This window comes from Macrobrachium nipponense, chromosome 36 (genome assembly GCF_015104395.2).
Source record: "Macrobrachium nipponense isolate FS-2020 chromosome 36, ASM1510439v2, whole genome shotgun sequence".
In the NCBI taxonomy this organism is placed as follows: Eukaryota; Metazoa; Arthropoda; class Malacostraca; order Decapoda; family Palaemonidae; genus Macrobrachium; species Macrobrachium nipponense.
This window is the reverse complement of record NC_087220.1, coordinates 39,112,784-39,130,296: the sequence shown is the minus strand read 5'-3', so window position 1 is coordinate 39,130,296 and position 17,513 is coordinate 39,112,784. Positions and strand designations below refer to the sequence as shown.

The following is a 17,513-nucleotide window of genomic DNA, read 5'->3' as shown; positions in this document are numbered from 1 at the left end:
TTTCTTCAGTTTGAGATTAGATTTATCTAAATTTTTAACTATATTTAGTGAGTCAGCATGTTTTCCCTCCATTTCAGAAGTAGCTGTTTCTGCATATGGTTGAGGGGAGAGGTCTGTCACACTTAAATTTGAGCAGGACCGAGACATCTCTTCCAATGGCTTTGAGGTTGATAATGGCTGGAAGGGGTCATCAAGTGGATTGAATCTATTGGAAATTGGAGTTTTAAACTCTATAGGAGAGGATGTTCTACATTTCTTTGACTTTGGGGGTGACTGAAAACTGTCATAAGATTTGTTAAGATTTCCTCTAGATTTTATTTTTTCTTTGGGCTTAACCGAGGAGCTCAACTCTGAGACAGCATTTGCTTGCAGGTCAGGGAGAGGTTCATCAATCACAGCTTTTACCACTTTACTTTGAAGTTCATTACATACCACAGAAGTTGAAATATCCTGAGAGGGTGTGTTATTTTTAATGATGGGTTTTGCATGCTGATGGAAGGCATTATTTCCCATAACAGTGGAAGCAAATGAGGATCCAGCACTTTTGTTAGCACCTCGAACCAAGCGTTTGGCTTCTCCTATGCTGATAAAGTTATTATGAGCAGTGTTTACAACTTCTTGTTGGAAAATATATTGAGGACAGCCCCTCCAATTGGGAGAATGATTGCCAGCACAGTGGAGACAATATTTATCAGCTTTGCAGTTGTCCTTTACATGTTCACCAGAGCACACAAAGCACTTTCCTGGTTTTGTACAAGAGTTTGATACGTGGCCATATTCAAAGCATTTATAACACTGGGTTGGTCGATATTTAAATGGCTTAACCCAAACCCGAGAGTGGTCTATATCAATATATTCCGGTAAGTAGGAGCAGGTGAAAGTCAATTCAATGGCATACTGAGTGCCTTTCAATTTTCTAATTTTAATGACATATGTAGGACACATTTTTAATATTTCCTCCTCTTCAAACTCATATAGGTCTCTGCTATAAACTATACCCCGTTTAATGTTAAATGATCGATGAGGAGATACATCTAAAATATTACCATCTTCAGTTGATTGGAATTTTGATAGCATCTTAATCTTAATATCGTTATTTGCTTTGATCAAGACTCCTTTACCATATCTTTTTAATATTGCCTTTAGGAATGGCACCAATCTTCCTCTGTAGATACTTGCAGGCTGTTAAAAAGTTTTCTTTGCCCTGTTTGTAATTTGCAACATGCCAAATCAATTTAGGTCATCTTTTGCCAGGTGTTTTTGGCTATCATCAACCTCAAATGCTGGTACATAGTCTGTCTCCTCCTCTTCCAAATTGTTTATATTAAACAACTTCGCATGGCAAACTGAACCAAAGACATTTTTACCATCAAGATTTTCTAGAGCTTTGGAGGCATATTCAGCTTTGCAAAAGGTTATGTAGCTTTCATAAGAGATGGGACTTTTAACAATTCGTAATTTTATTCTATCTACCTTGCCAAACTGTTTCATTTAATTATGTAATACGTCGAAATCGACTTTATCACTTATGTTACTACAATACACAACTCTCCGATTTTCATTTACACCACCAGTATTTACACCCTGGTGTCCCGGTGTTTGGTCGAGTGGAGAGCCTAATGCGGAATCCTTAATCAGGCGAGAGTCATCAACAGAGGGGGTTAAATAAAAATCCATCAGACTATGGTGTGAACATTCGTCCAGGTTGGCCCCATACCCACCATCGAGCCACAATTAGAGGGTGATATAGCACCCTAGGAGTCCTACCCAGATATACACCCCACACCCAGTGCCTTGAGGGTCGTCAGTCCGTCGAGATCAGACCCAGCACTGAGTGCAGAGTTTAACATAAAAGTTTCCCCTCGCTCGGACACGTCAGGTACTCCAGTTTTACGGTGAGGAGGAATGCCGTCCAACCTCACCCTCCATCAAATCAGAAGGACTGTCAAAGCTTGGCTAAGTCCATTCCAAAAGTCGTCGAAAAAAGCAGTCCAAAAAACAGTCAAAATTTAGAGGTTGGAGAGAAGGGTTCAGGAAAGAAAGAAAAGAGAGAAGAATTAAAAGTGAGAGAGAAAGGGTTGTAGGATGTTCCGTCAGGACCCGGGGCACCTATAGGAATGCACGAACATTCCCATAGAAGCCAGGGTCCCTTATCCCTTCACCACTAGAAGGAGTCCTACTCGAAGGGGTCTTGATTTATGCGCACCTTTCTTCAGTAGCTCACCAGTTATTTTCCTTTCATTATAGTCCTCCCATAGTTTCATGACACGCCCTTGTAGTTCCTTGACGTGCTTTCTCTGACGACTCTTTAATTTGTCCTCTTTAACAAGGTTAATTCACCTGATTCGGTATTTCATTTGCCTCTAAGTATATTAAAGACATAAGTGAATAAAATGCTAGGTTACTTTTCTGGCTTTTTTGCTCAGCTTATGATGCCACCCCTTCACATCGTTGTTTGTCCTAATAGCCTACTGCGCCCAAACACTGATCAGTTCTCCAACCTGACTTTGCAACCACGTTAGGTCAACATAATCCGTAAACTCTCTAACTGGCCCAATGTACCTAGCCTGAAAGTTCATCTAAGGTTTCCCTAATATCATTGCTATAATATAAAATTATTTGTATGGGTCCAAATCACTCAAAACAAAGGTCCGAAACAGCAAAGCAAATGGTCCAAATTAGCCTTGTAAATGGTCCGAATCAGCCAAGACTAAGGTCCAAATGTGTCTTCCTTTAAACCAGCATACTACAGGAGATATGTAGACGACACTTTTGCTCTTTTTAAGTACCCTTGGCAAAGCACACAGTTTCTGGAATATATTAATCAGCAACACCCAAATATTCAGTTTACGATGGAGGTGGAGAACAGAGACAGTTTGCCATTTCTTGATATCAATATTACAAGAAGTAATTCGGAATTCACCACAGCTGTCTATAGAAAAAAGACCTATACAGGTTTAGCTAACAACTATTATAGTTCATGCCAAAGAACCTTCAAATTAAACACCATTTATACTCTAGTCCATAGAGCATTAAAATATTCGTCTAACTGGCCAACTTTCCATAATGAAATAGAATTTTTATTAGGTTTTTTTCAGAAAAATTCCTATCCCAAAGACGTAGTCCTTAGAGTTATTAATAAACTTTTAACCAAATTTCTCCAGCCACCGTTGCCCAACTTTGATGTTCCTAAGAAACTGTTCTTTGCTTCCATCCCTTTTGTGTTTGATACAAAATTCTCACGTAGACTAAAACAGATCATTGAACAAGAAATTCCTTGTCTTCAGTTAAAACCTATTTCTAATAATCCATGCAGGATAGGTTCATTTTTCAGCTGTAAAGATCGCTTGCAATCCTTCATGAGATCTAATGTTGTATACAAATTCACATGCCCTGGATGTCCGGGCTCTTACATCGGATCTACTCGTAGGCTATTGCAAGTGAGATATTGCAGCCACATGGGTTTCAGTTTTCGTACAGGCCAGAGAATTAAGCAACCAGAGTTTTCTAACATTAAAAATCATGCTGCTATATGCAAAATAGAGGTCTTGAAACAGCACTTCTCTATTATTGGATATACAAAGGACCCAGATCATCTAACTACTCTGGAGTCATTACTTATCAAAAGGCTAGTTCCCTCTTTGAACAATCACACCACGGCTTCCCCTCTGTATTTGGCATAACTGACTTTTTGTTTGGGACGTCAGGTTTTGCTATTCCTTCTTCGTCTTTTGCCTTGGATGGTTGGTGTCTTAGTTCTCTCTCTCTTTTTATAGTGTTTTAACGTATTTTTTTTAACTTTTAACTTCTGCTTTTCTTTTTTAAACCATTAATTTTTAATTACCTTGTAATTTTGTGAATTCCTTATTATAATGTATTTACTTTTATTGTTCACAGACTGATGATGCACCGAGAATTGTGTGCGAAACGTTTTAATAAACTATGGCATTGTCTACTAATGTTTATCATGGTACCCCCTGCAGTTTTTTATATATATATATTTAAAAATAATATATATATATATATTTTATAGATATATCTATATATATATATATATATATATATAATATATATATATATATATATATACATATGATGGGAAATCACTAAAATTGCAATAAAATGAATTTTCTTCCAAAATCTTCCGTAAAAAACACAAAATAAAACGAACAGCACATCCAAAATAAAAAATTAAGCTTAAAATTACGAAAAAAACTAAAACAGACGCATATTAAAAATATAAATGCGGTGAAAGGTATACAAACTACCACATTCAAAGTAAAATGGCTAACGACCCCACTCGTGTACCTATTATGAAATTATACAATAGCTATAATTATAGTTGAATACCGGGCTAGTTGTTGTTCAATTCCGATTTCATCCTCTTAATAAACAGCGGCACTGAAATTAAAAGGTCCAGTCTATTTGATAGCAAAATGACAGTAGTACTCTAAAACCCAGGTCAGTGAAAGGATAGTCCTGTGCTAAACTGTGTTCCCTTATGGCAAAAAAAAAAAAAAAAAAAAAAAAAAATGTGGTTTAGAAAGTGGAAACCTATAGTTCTAACAGATTTCCAAAGTTCTGTCTAAGGCACTCTGAGTCAGCGGGGACTGGATCCCACGTATCGCAGACCACACTGCGGACAAGTAAACAAGTAAACGACACACGAATTAAGGTCCACAGGAAGAGTAGGCTTCTCCCTCAATAGTGATCTTATAGTAAAAGAGTTAATAAAAACAAACCTGAAACTAACTTGAGGAAAACTATGCTTAAGTATTTCTTGTAACTTTTTTTCGGACCATGTAGCTACTATGGCCAAGGAAAGGCAATTTAACGTACTTTACATCTTTACTAGCAGTACTGTACACCAGTCTGGGACCAAATTTCTCATCTAGAAAATTTGGCAATTCTAAAGAATAACTCCGCACGGACTGCAAAGAACGTAGCCGCGAATACGACATCCACTAGGCGATTGGAGCATCCAATGTATTTCGCCGTGTTTAGAAAGAGAACACTACATTAACATTAAACGATTTAAATATTGATTTTATGGTTTCAAATCAACGAAAATAAGGCAAGTTAAGTACATTTTTAGGGATTTCTTTTTCATTACTAGCAACACTATAAAACTTTTTGTGAGCTTTTTGATAACATAAATCAATTATATGAGGTGGGTAGCAGAGATCGTTTCCTATCTTTTTTTATGTATTTTATTTCTTGGTCAAGATGTTGTGGATTCGTGATACGCAAAGCACGTAGGAACATAGAAGAAAAAATAGAAATTTTAATATTAAGATGGTGGCCAGAATAAAAATGTACATACCTATGTTAAATTATTTGTGGGTTTTCTATAAATACTGAATTTACATTGGAAAGATTCCCTATGTATTAATACATCTAGGAAAGGGATGACATTGTTATTTTCAATTTCAACAGAATTTTATGGGTGGTACTAGATTATTCAATTTAGACAATAAATCATTTACATCAATACCAACAGGTAAGACTACTAAGATGTCATCTACATATCTGTACCACTTTAAGGGGACAAGTGTGATATTCGGGAGGTGTTGTCTTTCAAAAAAATTCCATATATAAGTTTGAAAGGAGAGGTGATAAAGGGTTTCCCATGGCCATACCAAATATTTGTTGGTAATATTCTCCATTAAAAATAAACCTGCAATCACAAATGCACAACTTAATCAATGAAATTATGTGACTGACGGACATAGGTAATTCATGCAATACAAGTGCATTACTTAAATATTCTTGCACAGAGTCAATAGGGACTTTTGTAAACAAGGAACATACATCAAAACTGACAAAGATATCACTAGGATTTAATACAATATGTTATTTAATTTCTCCACAAGATCAAGAGAATTCCGGATGTGTGAATTAGATACAGTTCCAAGTAGCGGGGATAATAATTTAGTAAGATATTTAGATAGTTTATAAGCAATTGATCCTACAGTACTAATTATTGGGCGCATAGGTTTGTTTTCCTTATGAGTTTTAACTAGGCCATATAAATAAGGTAATGAGGGACACTTTACAGTTAATTTACACAAGAGTTCTTTCTTATCTTTAAGAATTTGTTTGATATTGATATTAAAGTTTTTTATTACTTGGTCCAACGGATTTTTTGCGAGTTTTTTGTAAGTTATTTTATCTTCTAGTAAAATATGCATGCGTGATATGTAGTCAGTTTTGTCCAGAACTACTAAAGTATTGGCTTTATCAGCCTTAGTAATGTGTAAGCTATTATCATTCTTCAATTCTTTTAAACTTTTTCTGTAACGAGCGGGGAAGTTATTTTCATGATAGGCCTGCTTAGCACTGTATGTCATGCCTTTGATAATGTCCAAATGATTTTGTGGTAGGTCACAGTATTTTTCAAACTTATATAGAGATGTCGCTATGATAAAGCTGAGGGTTTGTTACAAATGAAGAAAGACAACCCAAAGCCTAATGCACGCACTGCATTATCACTTATTTGTTTGCTGGATAAATTCACCACACAATCACTTCTAGCATTATTGGTCCAATCACTGTTGTCGATAAGGTTGTTTAATTTTCTGTCCAGTTTTCTAATCAAAGTGTCTGTAGTTCTATGAAGTTTTCCATATATACCTTGCCTTAATGCGTGTTTCCAATCAGCGGGAATCGAATAGTTGAAATTATGTCGGGTTTTTTCCTTCTTTAAATTTCTCCTTTTCCTCCATTTTCGCGGCAGCAATGTGATGTTTTAACATCATTGAAGAAAATTCATTAAAAGGACGTTGATCGTATCTTCTTATGCGGCGTGGTAGCAATGATTTAGGTAACACTTGTTCCGCCAGGCATTTTTTCAAGAATTTCAAGCGAATTCTGGTAGAGTGCGCCGCCAGTAAGGACTTGGAGAAAGAGGTGACGAAGCAGCTCAGCAGTGGGAACAGGAAAGCAAAAGTCAACGTGGCCCTCATGATGAATAACTTGATCACGAAGTATATAAAACGTGATGCTATGTATAAATAAAGGCTTTTGCCACGAAGGAAAATTGAAAAGCGAGATAGCCGAGAACTTTCGGTCTAGCACGAATCTTTACTAAGGCATAACTGATCATACAGAGGAAAAACATAGTAAAAGTACGCTTAATATCCAAACTTACATTACAAGATTAGCAATAAGGTCGATTTCACTCTACAGAAACGAGGAAAGGCCTGAGGGCAAGATTAGCGATTTTTAGGCAGCCACTCCATCCATAAAACAATACATTTTGAAAAAACAATGAGGCATATACAACTTATTACCGTGAAATTTACAAAAATGTTCCCCCCAAAAAATTATTGAAAAGACGAAAAAAAGGATATAAATATATCGAGAGAGAGAGAGAGAGAGAGAGAGAGAGAGAGAGAGAGAGAGAGAGAGAGAGAAGAGAGAGAGAGACGAGAGAGAGAGAGAGAGAGAGAGAGAGAGAGAGAGAGAGTACCAACAATAATTCAAGTAACAACTTCAAGAACCACAAAATAACTGAGCATCAATAATACTGCTACCAAAAAACTCTGACCAGCACCAGCTCTGCTCCCAGACTCTCTCACTTCTCCCGACTCTCGTAACCGATGCTTGCCACTGGTCCATGGTGAGCACCACAACAGACACACGCTTACGACTACCATCAAACCACTCCTCCGCCTTCAAACCATTCCTCCACCAATTTTGCTCTCTCTCTCTTTCACGCAACCCTTGGAAACGTTGTCAAATAAACTACCATCATAACTCCTCCATAATGGGATACTTTGTTTGGGCAATTGATACAGGGCCTGCTCACGCACTGGGCCCCGGATGGAGTGTCTCTGAGTGACGAAAAGTGAGGAAATGTGCGATAACCAAGACAAAATTTCGTCGAAAAATCTACGAAAACCAAAACATACAAAAAGAGAGGCATAAGAAAACTGAGGGCTGACTGTAGTATACCTTCCATACTACCTTCTTCTTCAATTTTTTCTTAAGGGTAAAAGGAACTTTTCTAGGAGCATGGATCACTGGTGGCACTGTATTATCAATTTTTATCTTACATGGAGGTCCTAATTCTCCCAAACCTTCAAATAAGTCAGGAAAATCAGAAATAATTTTCTTTTTATCTAACACTTTTGATGAAACACTATTCATTTCTTGCTTAGCACTTGGGTTATCATTCACAAGAATTTTTATCAATTTCAGTCCCTGTCCATCCTCATAACCCATTACAGAAGAAATATTTTCCATCACTACATAAAAATTAGGTTTATACTATTTTCCTTTTCTTTCACACATTAGAGTTTTAATTCCAAGTCTTGATCATTTTATTACTAAACACTTTCACTCTGATGCTATCACAAGTGTCTACCTTACCACTGCCAATTAAACGCTTCAATTCTTTAACACTCAAAAACATTGCAAGTAACACCCAAATCAATCTGAAAATTCATTTCTTTCTGATTTACATTTCTCTCATGAGACAGAAATGTTGCCTATCGATTCATTTATGGTGCTAGTTAGCTGAAGGTCACTATCATTACTTTCATTTCCTTCACAAGCTTTCACTTTCTATGAGTTCCAGTTAGTTTTACACTGTTTAGCATAATGATTCTTTCTCTTACATTTGGCACACATTAGACCTTATGCTGGACACATCCTAATTTTATGAGTTCTATCACAATATCTGCTATCTTTTATTTCTTTGGCATCACTAGTCTTAGGCTTATTTCGAGGATTTGTGTACCTATTTTTCTTCTTCCCAACGACATTACCTTCCTCTTCTTCATTAGTCATTTGCCGCTTTTGTTGAATTAGCACTTTATAATTTTTGACAAAATTCACATCCCTTTCTAAAGCCATTAGTTTTGCATCCACCTGCACATGATCCAGTAATTTCTCCCTAGCCTTATCATCATGTATACATTAAGGATAAATTGATCCCTGATCATTTCTCCTTTTTTATCATAATTACAGGTTTTGCATAAAATTCTTAACTGAGTTATGAATTGGTGACAACTTTCATTAGATTCTTGTTTTTGCTTGAGAAATTTATATCTTTCCATAATTATAATTGATCTGGGACTGCATACTGCATCAAATTTATACAAATCTATCTTATACTTATCTCCATCTTCATCCCAAGACAGTGTACTATATTTCTCAACCCCTAACTCTCCTATAACATGCAAGAATGTTGCTATACCCTTCATCTATCAGCTTCCTTGTCTAAGCCTATGGCAATTTCATACTTATTGAAAGCTTCTTTAAATTTCTGCCATTTGAGGACTACAATCATCTTTATGGTACGAAATTACCTTAATTGTAATGAGAAGAAAACATTATCCCATTACGGAAAATTCTGCATGTCGGCAACAGGCTTATTATGTCAACAAACTGGTCCAGTAACTTGTAAGCCGTCACTTATCCCCATTTCTTACTCAATCCAGCTTATATGTAAATGGGAACCAGTCCTGACACCATGTTACGGGTTCTTATTTATAAGCTGAGGGTAATTAATATTAGTTTATTGAACAAATTACCAATTAAACAGTGAGGACGAGACAACATTATGGAGAACAGGGAAATATCTGAAAACTTCTCTGGTCACGTGACCTTACCAAATCATAAATATTCACACACTAATTACCTTCTAAAAACTAGATAACAATATTCATATATTGTTATAGGGAAAAATACATTAACGCTCATGGGACTTCTTGGGCTGAATAGGAAAATATATGAAACAACAGTACGGACTTGGGTAAAAAAAACTGGCTTGGGAAAGAGGAGAGAAAAGGCGGTTGAAGAAAGACCGATGTGTCACTTGGTTCAAGCGTGGTCTCTGACTCACTTCCACGTCAACTACGTATCAGATGCCAGATGCCATAGGTTTTCTCCGCATATGAACAACTAACTAATAATAGTAATTCCTGTATTTAGGCTACAGATAATGCACTCCACATTTTGACTGGTTATTGGCACCAATAAGTGCCGATTTTCGGTTATTGGCAATTTTTGCTTACAATCAAGCCATTGGAACCGAACCCGCCCCCCTATTAACCAGGGACTGCCTACTAGATAATGCTTCCTTGATTTAAACTACTTTTGTCTAAATTTTACCCCATTTTACAAAATTGGAAAACTTTTACTCATTTCCTTGGTTAAACTATTTAAAAGCGTTAAACTTTAAACAGTAGGTATAATAAAATATTTATCCAGAGGGGAAAATTTATGACACTTTTGATAATTAACACACAAATTCTAAACAATGTTATTAAGGAACTAAAAAAATCACATAATAATTTATTTGTGGATATATTTGGAACTTGATGCCACCAGAAGTCATGGGAGACCCACATAGAAAACCCACAGATACGTACTTGGAAGAGAACTATGAGAATAAGGCTAGAGTTCAGTGGAGAATTGTCAGAGTTAAATTACAAGGAGGACATGATTGAAAGAATTTCAGAGACCCTTAATACCATGTGGCAATGGAAATGAAATGTTGACGATTCATGCATACTGTTAATAAGTAAAAGGCAGACTTACTCATAAGGGACTTACCTAATATATATCCAGTCTTCAGAAGTGATGTGTGCATTGTGCCAACAAGAAATCGAAAAGTGAAAACAGAAGGAAGATTAGGCAGCAAAAAACTCAAATTTGTCATAATGGAGAACAGAATACAAGCGCAAACAAAAGTCAGTCTCCTTCCAAATCTGAAATCCATGAATTTGAATAAACGAATGTAACAGAGCTACTTTTCCATCTTCAATTAATCATCAAGAAGATATAAAATTACACAAATTCAACATTAGAAAAATTAAACAACAGAAAAATACACAAAAGTAAGATTTACCCTTTGAGATTAATGACAATTATAGCCGTCATCCACTTTTCAACCTCTGAGATTCTGAAGACTATAGTCAGGATTTAAAGATATTTTTCAAATAAAAAAAATTTAGTGTCATAAAAAGGAAATCTAAATATGGTGCATCTGGATGCTTGCTGTCATGAACACTGATTTGTTATACAGTCAGTTCCCAGTTATCGATTGACTCTGTTAATGGCGATCTGGTTTTATGGCGCTTGTCTAGCACCACAAAATCAGCAATTTATGGCACCATAATGGGCCGAGTTTTGGTTATTGGTGCCATAAGGTGCAGATAATAGAGTTATAGTGCCATACAATACCTAACAGAGGTGCCATTAACTGGTTATCAGCGCCATTAACCAAAACTCAGCACCATAAATCACCAGCTTCGGTTAATGGAGGTTTTCACTTATCAGCGCCCTGCCAAGAATGGAACCCACACCAATAACCGGGGACTGCCTGTATAATGATTTATGGAAAATTTCTATGAAAGAGATATAAGCCATAATTCTGCTTGCCACTCAAGTATACTTTGCATTTATTCTAATGCACTGTTTGGTAACTTGTGTTTCTTTAAAGGCTAATGGTAGCTGCCTTCAGTACAATTCTGAATAACACAAATCCTCATATGACATATTAAATAAATAAAACAGGTAAGGTTCAAAATCTAACATTCCTTTGTGTTAAGAAGCTACAAAAACATTTTAATAGCAAGCACTTTCCCTTTCTGAGGAAGAACTAACTACTAAAATATGATACAGCCAAAGTTTCTCCTCAGTGAAAAATCATAAGGTGTATTTTGATTTCCTCACATCTTTCATGATCACTTTACCTTAGTTACAAAACTCTAATGCTGTACATAATTTTTTAAGAACCTATTTGAATACTGTCAACTAAGGATATTGTGTTCCATTCAACTAACACACATACCTGTCTGCTAAGATTCCATTCAATGGAGACCCAACCAAAACACCAATCATGTACATACTCTGGTAAGTTGCTCGAAGATAGTCCTTTTCACATACTAGGCCAAACTGCAAAAACAAAGAATGCTTTTAAAGACTAGACAAACTTTCTTGCTTATACCTCTAATCTATTTTCTGGCTGCAATGGTAACTCTTGCAGTCATAGGCAACATTTTATCTCCCCAACTAACATGGTAGTTATGTCTATCAGACTACAGCACTTGTAGTGGACAACTACTGACAGTAAAAGTCCTGTCCATGGGAACCCTCCTTCAAAATACTGGAGAACTCACTTTCTTTATATCTATCTGTTCTTCTTCTTCATCTTCAGCTTTTCCCATTCTTATACGGGGGTCGCTGTTTATTAGTCTTCTCCATCTTCTGCAATCATACAATATTACCTCACTGACGTTCCTCTCCACGACCCTGTTAACTGTCTTTCCACCTCATTTTTGGTCTACCTCTCCTCCTTGTTCCAAGTACTTCCATGTCCAAGGTTCTTTTACATACACAATCCTCCTCTCCTCTCATAACATGTCAAAACCACTGTAATCGTCTCTGTTGCAGCTTCTTTGATACTTCTGTAACTTTCACCATCCCTCTTATGAAGTCATTCCTTATCCTGTCTCTCCTTATCACACTGCACATCCAATGTAACATTCTCATTTCTAACACTTCCATCTTTCTCTCCTGTGCTTTCTTTATGGACCATGTTTCACAACTATACATCAACACAGGTCTGACAATGCTCTTGTACATTTTTCCCTTCAGCTTTACATTAAATTTTTTGTCACATAGCACATCTGATGTTTTCCTCCAATTGCACCAAGCTGATTGTATTCTGTGGTTCATTTCCTCCTCCATCCCTCCACAATCAGTGACACCCGACCCAAGGTACTGAAAGGATGTAACTCTAATTACTTCTTCCTGCTCCAAGTTGATGCTTCCTCCTTGGTCTCCTCCATTCATCCACACATATATTCAATTTTTGCTCTGCTCTCTTTAGGCCTCTGTCCTCCACAGCACTTCTCCACTACTTAAATTTCCTGTCTGCTTCTTCCTTACTGGTGGTTACTAACACTATTTCAGTACCATTTTCCTGTCTACTTCTTCCTTACTGGTTGTCACTAACATTGTCATTTGCAAAGAGTACACTCCAAGGCACCTGAACTTTCACTCCAGCCACTATCACATCCATTACCATATCAAAAATATAGGGACTCATGGCAGACCCTTGGTAGAGTCCAACTTTCACCTCAAACTTCTCTGTTGTTCCCACTGAGCTTCTAACCTGTGTTGTTGCTTCTCTATACGTACATATCATTTACAATTTTCACATACTTTTTATGAGACATATTTTCCCTCATGCACCCCCAGACTTCTTGCCTAGTCATTCGATCTGCTTTCTCAAGATTTATAAATACCAGATGTAGTTCGTTTCCTTTTTCTCTATATTTTTCTAGAGCTTGTTGCAATAAAAAGATGGCATCTGTTGTTCCTTTTTTTGTCATGAACCCAAACTGTTCTTCACTTATAGATGTTTCATCCCTCAGCCTTACCTCTATTATTCTTTCATAAATTTTCAAGGTAAGAGCCATCAGTTTTATGCCCCAATAGTTGGCACAATCTAAGATATCACCTTTATCTTTGTAAATGGGGACTGGCAGGCTGTTTCTCCAGGCGTCAGGTATCTTCTCCGGCTGATAGATCTTATTGAACAAGTCCCACAAGATGTTAATTCCCTCCTCTCCTAAGCACCTCAATACCTCAACTGGTATTCCATCTCGTCCCACTGCTTTACCCTTCTTCATTTTACTTAGTGCCCCTCACTTCTTTCTGACTAATCCTGGGGACTCCTCTTTCATTTGTTACTCTCTCCTCAATGATATTCCTGGGATTTTCTTCATTTAGGAGATTTTTAAAATACTCTCTCCATCTACATTTAATTTCCCCCTCTTTTGTTAGAACCTTACCCTTTCTATCTTTAATTTGTTTAATGTGTGAGGTCTTTTATTGTTTTGTCTCTAGCTTTGGATATCCTGTGGATGTTTCTTTGGCCCTCCGGTGTGCCAACATTCTCACACAGATCCTTGAAAGTAGCAGCATTTGCTCTAGCAGCTTGTTGTTTTGCAACTTTATTTGCCTCTTTAGATGTTTGCTTGTTTTCTTCTGTTCTGTGTCTATCATAGTACTTTTGGGATTCTTTCTTTGCTCCTACACAATATACAAACCCTTGGTCCTTTACATAAGGAATTACTTTCAGTGTAGGCTGGAAAACTGCTGTTAAATTCTTGAACGAAGTGGTTAGGCAGTAACTACCATCTGGTAGGGGGGTAGGCCTGCCTGCCCGGATGTAAACACTTCACTTTGCTTTCGCCCGTCTTCAGATGAAGACGTATGTTTGTGAGCTCTTGCTGACTACCGTTAATCATGATTTCCCGGTGGGATCTTTCCTTTTTATTTTGAATATATATTTATATTGTGTTTGATGTTAATATTAACTGACTTTAATAATTAATAAACAAACCCAATTTATGTGATAGCCTTGCTCGCCGCCTTTCTACTTTGTGTTAGGGGTCGATGGCAAGGGTGTACATACACCCTTATTACATAGTTTTGCCCTTTAATGGAATCAAGGCGAGACAGTGTATTCATTTGGTATTTAGGCTTACGGGGCTGCCCTGTGATAATTAACACTAATTTTGCTAGTAAATGTGTCTCATCTAAGGCTCCCTGCTGAAGAAAGAGAAGGTAGTCTCTCCCCATAAGAAGTGTCGTCACGGGACTTCTAAGGGTCTGCCTTCTCGAACTGAGGAGGCATTTGGGTCTTCCACTGGCTCGCCTGTTCCTTCAGGAACAGGAACCGCCATGCTGTCCCCAGGAACTAGCGTGTCGGGAGCTGTAGAAGCGCAAACTTCGGTTTGCAATTCTGCTGCTAGTCCTAGAGGTTTTGCCCCCAAGACTAGTTCCGTGTTGGGTGCTCGTTCACAAAATAACCCAAGTGCACGTAAATCTACGGATTCGCATGCATCTAGAGTCGGTGACACTGAGTCTGCTCACCATCACAACTCAGGCACAGAGTGGAAGAGAGATGTGAATAGCTCAGGTGACTCACACCTTGACGGTGATTGCTCAGTACCCAGGGTTGACGTGACAGTCCCACGGGACTGTGCACATGGTGAGACTGGTAATGGTCCCCCATTTAGTCCTCTTGAGAGGTTTTGCCGAGGACTGGGATGCGTTGGAGTACGCTACTGGCCCTCACCCAGACCACGGTCACGTTTGCATGACTAACCGGTCCCGTGGCGGTGAATGTTTCTCCTGCTGTGTGAGAGTTTCGTAACCTTCCTCAGGAAAGCATTTCTCCATGACGATAATGCTTTCCTAGACTCACATCGCGGCCATCACCGCACTGACCACATGTTGTTGGCTGTCCGCGACTCGCTTCTTCTGCTAGTAACACTAGCAAGGCGAGCGAGAGCGTCCAGTCTATCTCACCTATTTCCTCTCCTTCCTATGGCTACACCGGGAGAGGTGAGGCAAATAGGAGGGATCCTGCAGAGTGCTCTCCATAGGATTCAGCGTCGAGGGACTACACTCCCGGAAGGATCTTCGGGTCCCACTGGACGTATATCCACGTCGTTGAGGATGAATCTTCTGTCAAATCGGGGAGACTATGTTCTCACTGGCTTTTTCTGTCCTTTGGGCAGATTTCAATTTGCAATCCCCTATGGGTTCTGGTGCTTTGGGAGCCTCAAGTGTATATTCTGTTAAATTGTACTCGCATTCCAGTCTTAAATGCTCGCATTTAGGACTGGTTTTTATGCCCGTTCCTTCTCGATTTCAACAGGAGTTGAAAAGGGACCATGTCCCAATGATTGTTTGACAAAATTTGGGGGTCTTGCCAAGTGCTTAAATTCTTGGGAATTTCTAGCACTCTCCAAGTGTTTCGGTCTTCTGTGATCTGCAAACACTTGGGCAAGACGAGAATTCCTGATAATTGTTGCTACAATACGCGGGAATCTTGCTAAATGCTTGAATTCATTGGAATTTCTGGCAGACTCAGAGTATTATGGTTTACTGTAATTTCCAAACACTCGGGCGAGACAGATATCCCCAGTAACCGTTATTACGAAAATCAAGAGTCTCGCTGAGCCATTAAATGCCTTGGAATTTCTGGCATTCCCGGTAATTATAATAATCAGGAGTCTCGCCCAGCAACTGGATCCCTTCGTTTCACTGGTGCTCACCGAGTGCTTGCCCGACTATCGTATGACGAGTCGGGTTTTCTACCGAGCGTGTGAATTCTTACGAATTTTAGCACTCACCGAGCACTCACAATCACGAGTGCTTGGATGGCGAGACTAGCCTTTACCAGCAAAGATGAGTTCGCTCTTCAGTCTGGTTTGTGAGTTATGCAGAGCTTGGAACTGCATGCAAACTGTGAATAATTTTTATCATAAAAATCAGTATTTAGTCACATGCACAATGTGAAATAATACAGTAATTAGTGAATAAATAGTGTTGCTCTACAAAGAAAAGCAAATTAGTAACAATTTTAGTGATACGGTCAATAGAAAAAAATCTGCAATTTAGTGAAAGTTCCCTGTGGAAAAATGAATAGCAATATGTTCCACAAAAATCTGCGATAAAGTGGACCACGGAAATGTGAAACGCATAAAACCGGGGAGCACTGTATTCTTAGATCAGTGTAATGAAGTACATCCAACTCCTTTGGTAGAAGTTCACTCTCGATGTGGTTCGGAAGTCACGTAAAGCCGTTGGTCCCGTTGCTGAATAACCACTGGCTCCATGCAACGTAAAAACACCATACAAACAAACAAACAAACAACTCCTTTGGTTTGCTTGCACTTACTGAAGAGCAGACTTGGCAACCATACTCAAGCTTAAATTTACATAACGAGTCATATAACTGTAAAAGTGACCTCTTATCAGCACCACAATTAAAACACGAGACTTCTTTTAAAATGTTAAGGTATTTCTTTACCTTAATTTTTCCAGAGGTAATATGACTAGCCCACGTTAGTTCCTTATCAAAACTCATCCCTAAAAACTTCACCTCCTCCTCAAATGGTATAACGTAGTGTGTCTTTCAGCTTGATATTTTGGATGGTTTCTTTTCGAGTACTTCTAGTAAAATGGACTGCCAGTTTTGGAATGGAAGAATCGAAAGGCATTGTTATCAGCACAGTTGCTGATTGCATTAAATGACTTTTGCAAGATATCACATGCTGCAATGACATCATTGTTAGCAGAAGTAAGTCTAGTGTTGCAGCCTCTGCTGCAATACCAGATACTAGACAAACTAGAATCTGACATAATAAAGTCACAATCAGTAAGTCTTGAACACTAAGTTAATTATAATTAGCGAGCTATCAACTGCCATAAATATTTCACCAAAGGTGGCAAAAATCACAATCATTCGGTGAAAGAAATTCAGAGCTGCTCAAAAACCAAAAAATCACAATAATTCGGTGAAAGAAATTCAGAGTTGCTAAAACAACCAATGTTTAGTTGTTAACCGGCAGAAACAAATTAAGCTCTTTAGCTGTTGTACCAATTTCTGCCCAAAAGTGTTCAGGGATAGTTACCTACACCAAAAACCAAAAAAGCGCTACTGCGAATTTCAAATTATGAGCTGCTGTGAAAGTAGA

General features: G+C 37.9%; 1 protein-coding gene across 1 annotated transcript in view; it reads right to left on the bottom strand.

Annotated features, from left to right (window-relative positions):
* Positions 1-17,513, bottom strand: part of LOC135203571 (organic cation transporter protein-like) — a 235,013-nt gene that overhangs the window by 189,147 nt on the left and 28,353 nt on the right. The window contains 2 exon segments of the mRNA XM_064233321.1: positions 10,564-10,718; positions 11,804-11,907. Coding sequence (XP_064089391.1) covers positions 10,564-10,718; positions 11,804-11,907 — 259 coding nt within the window.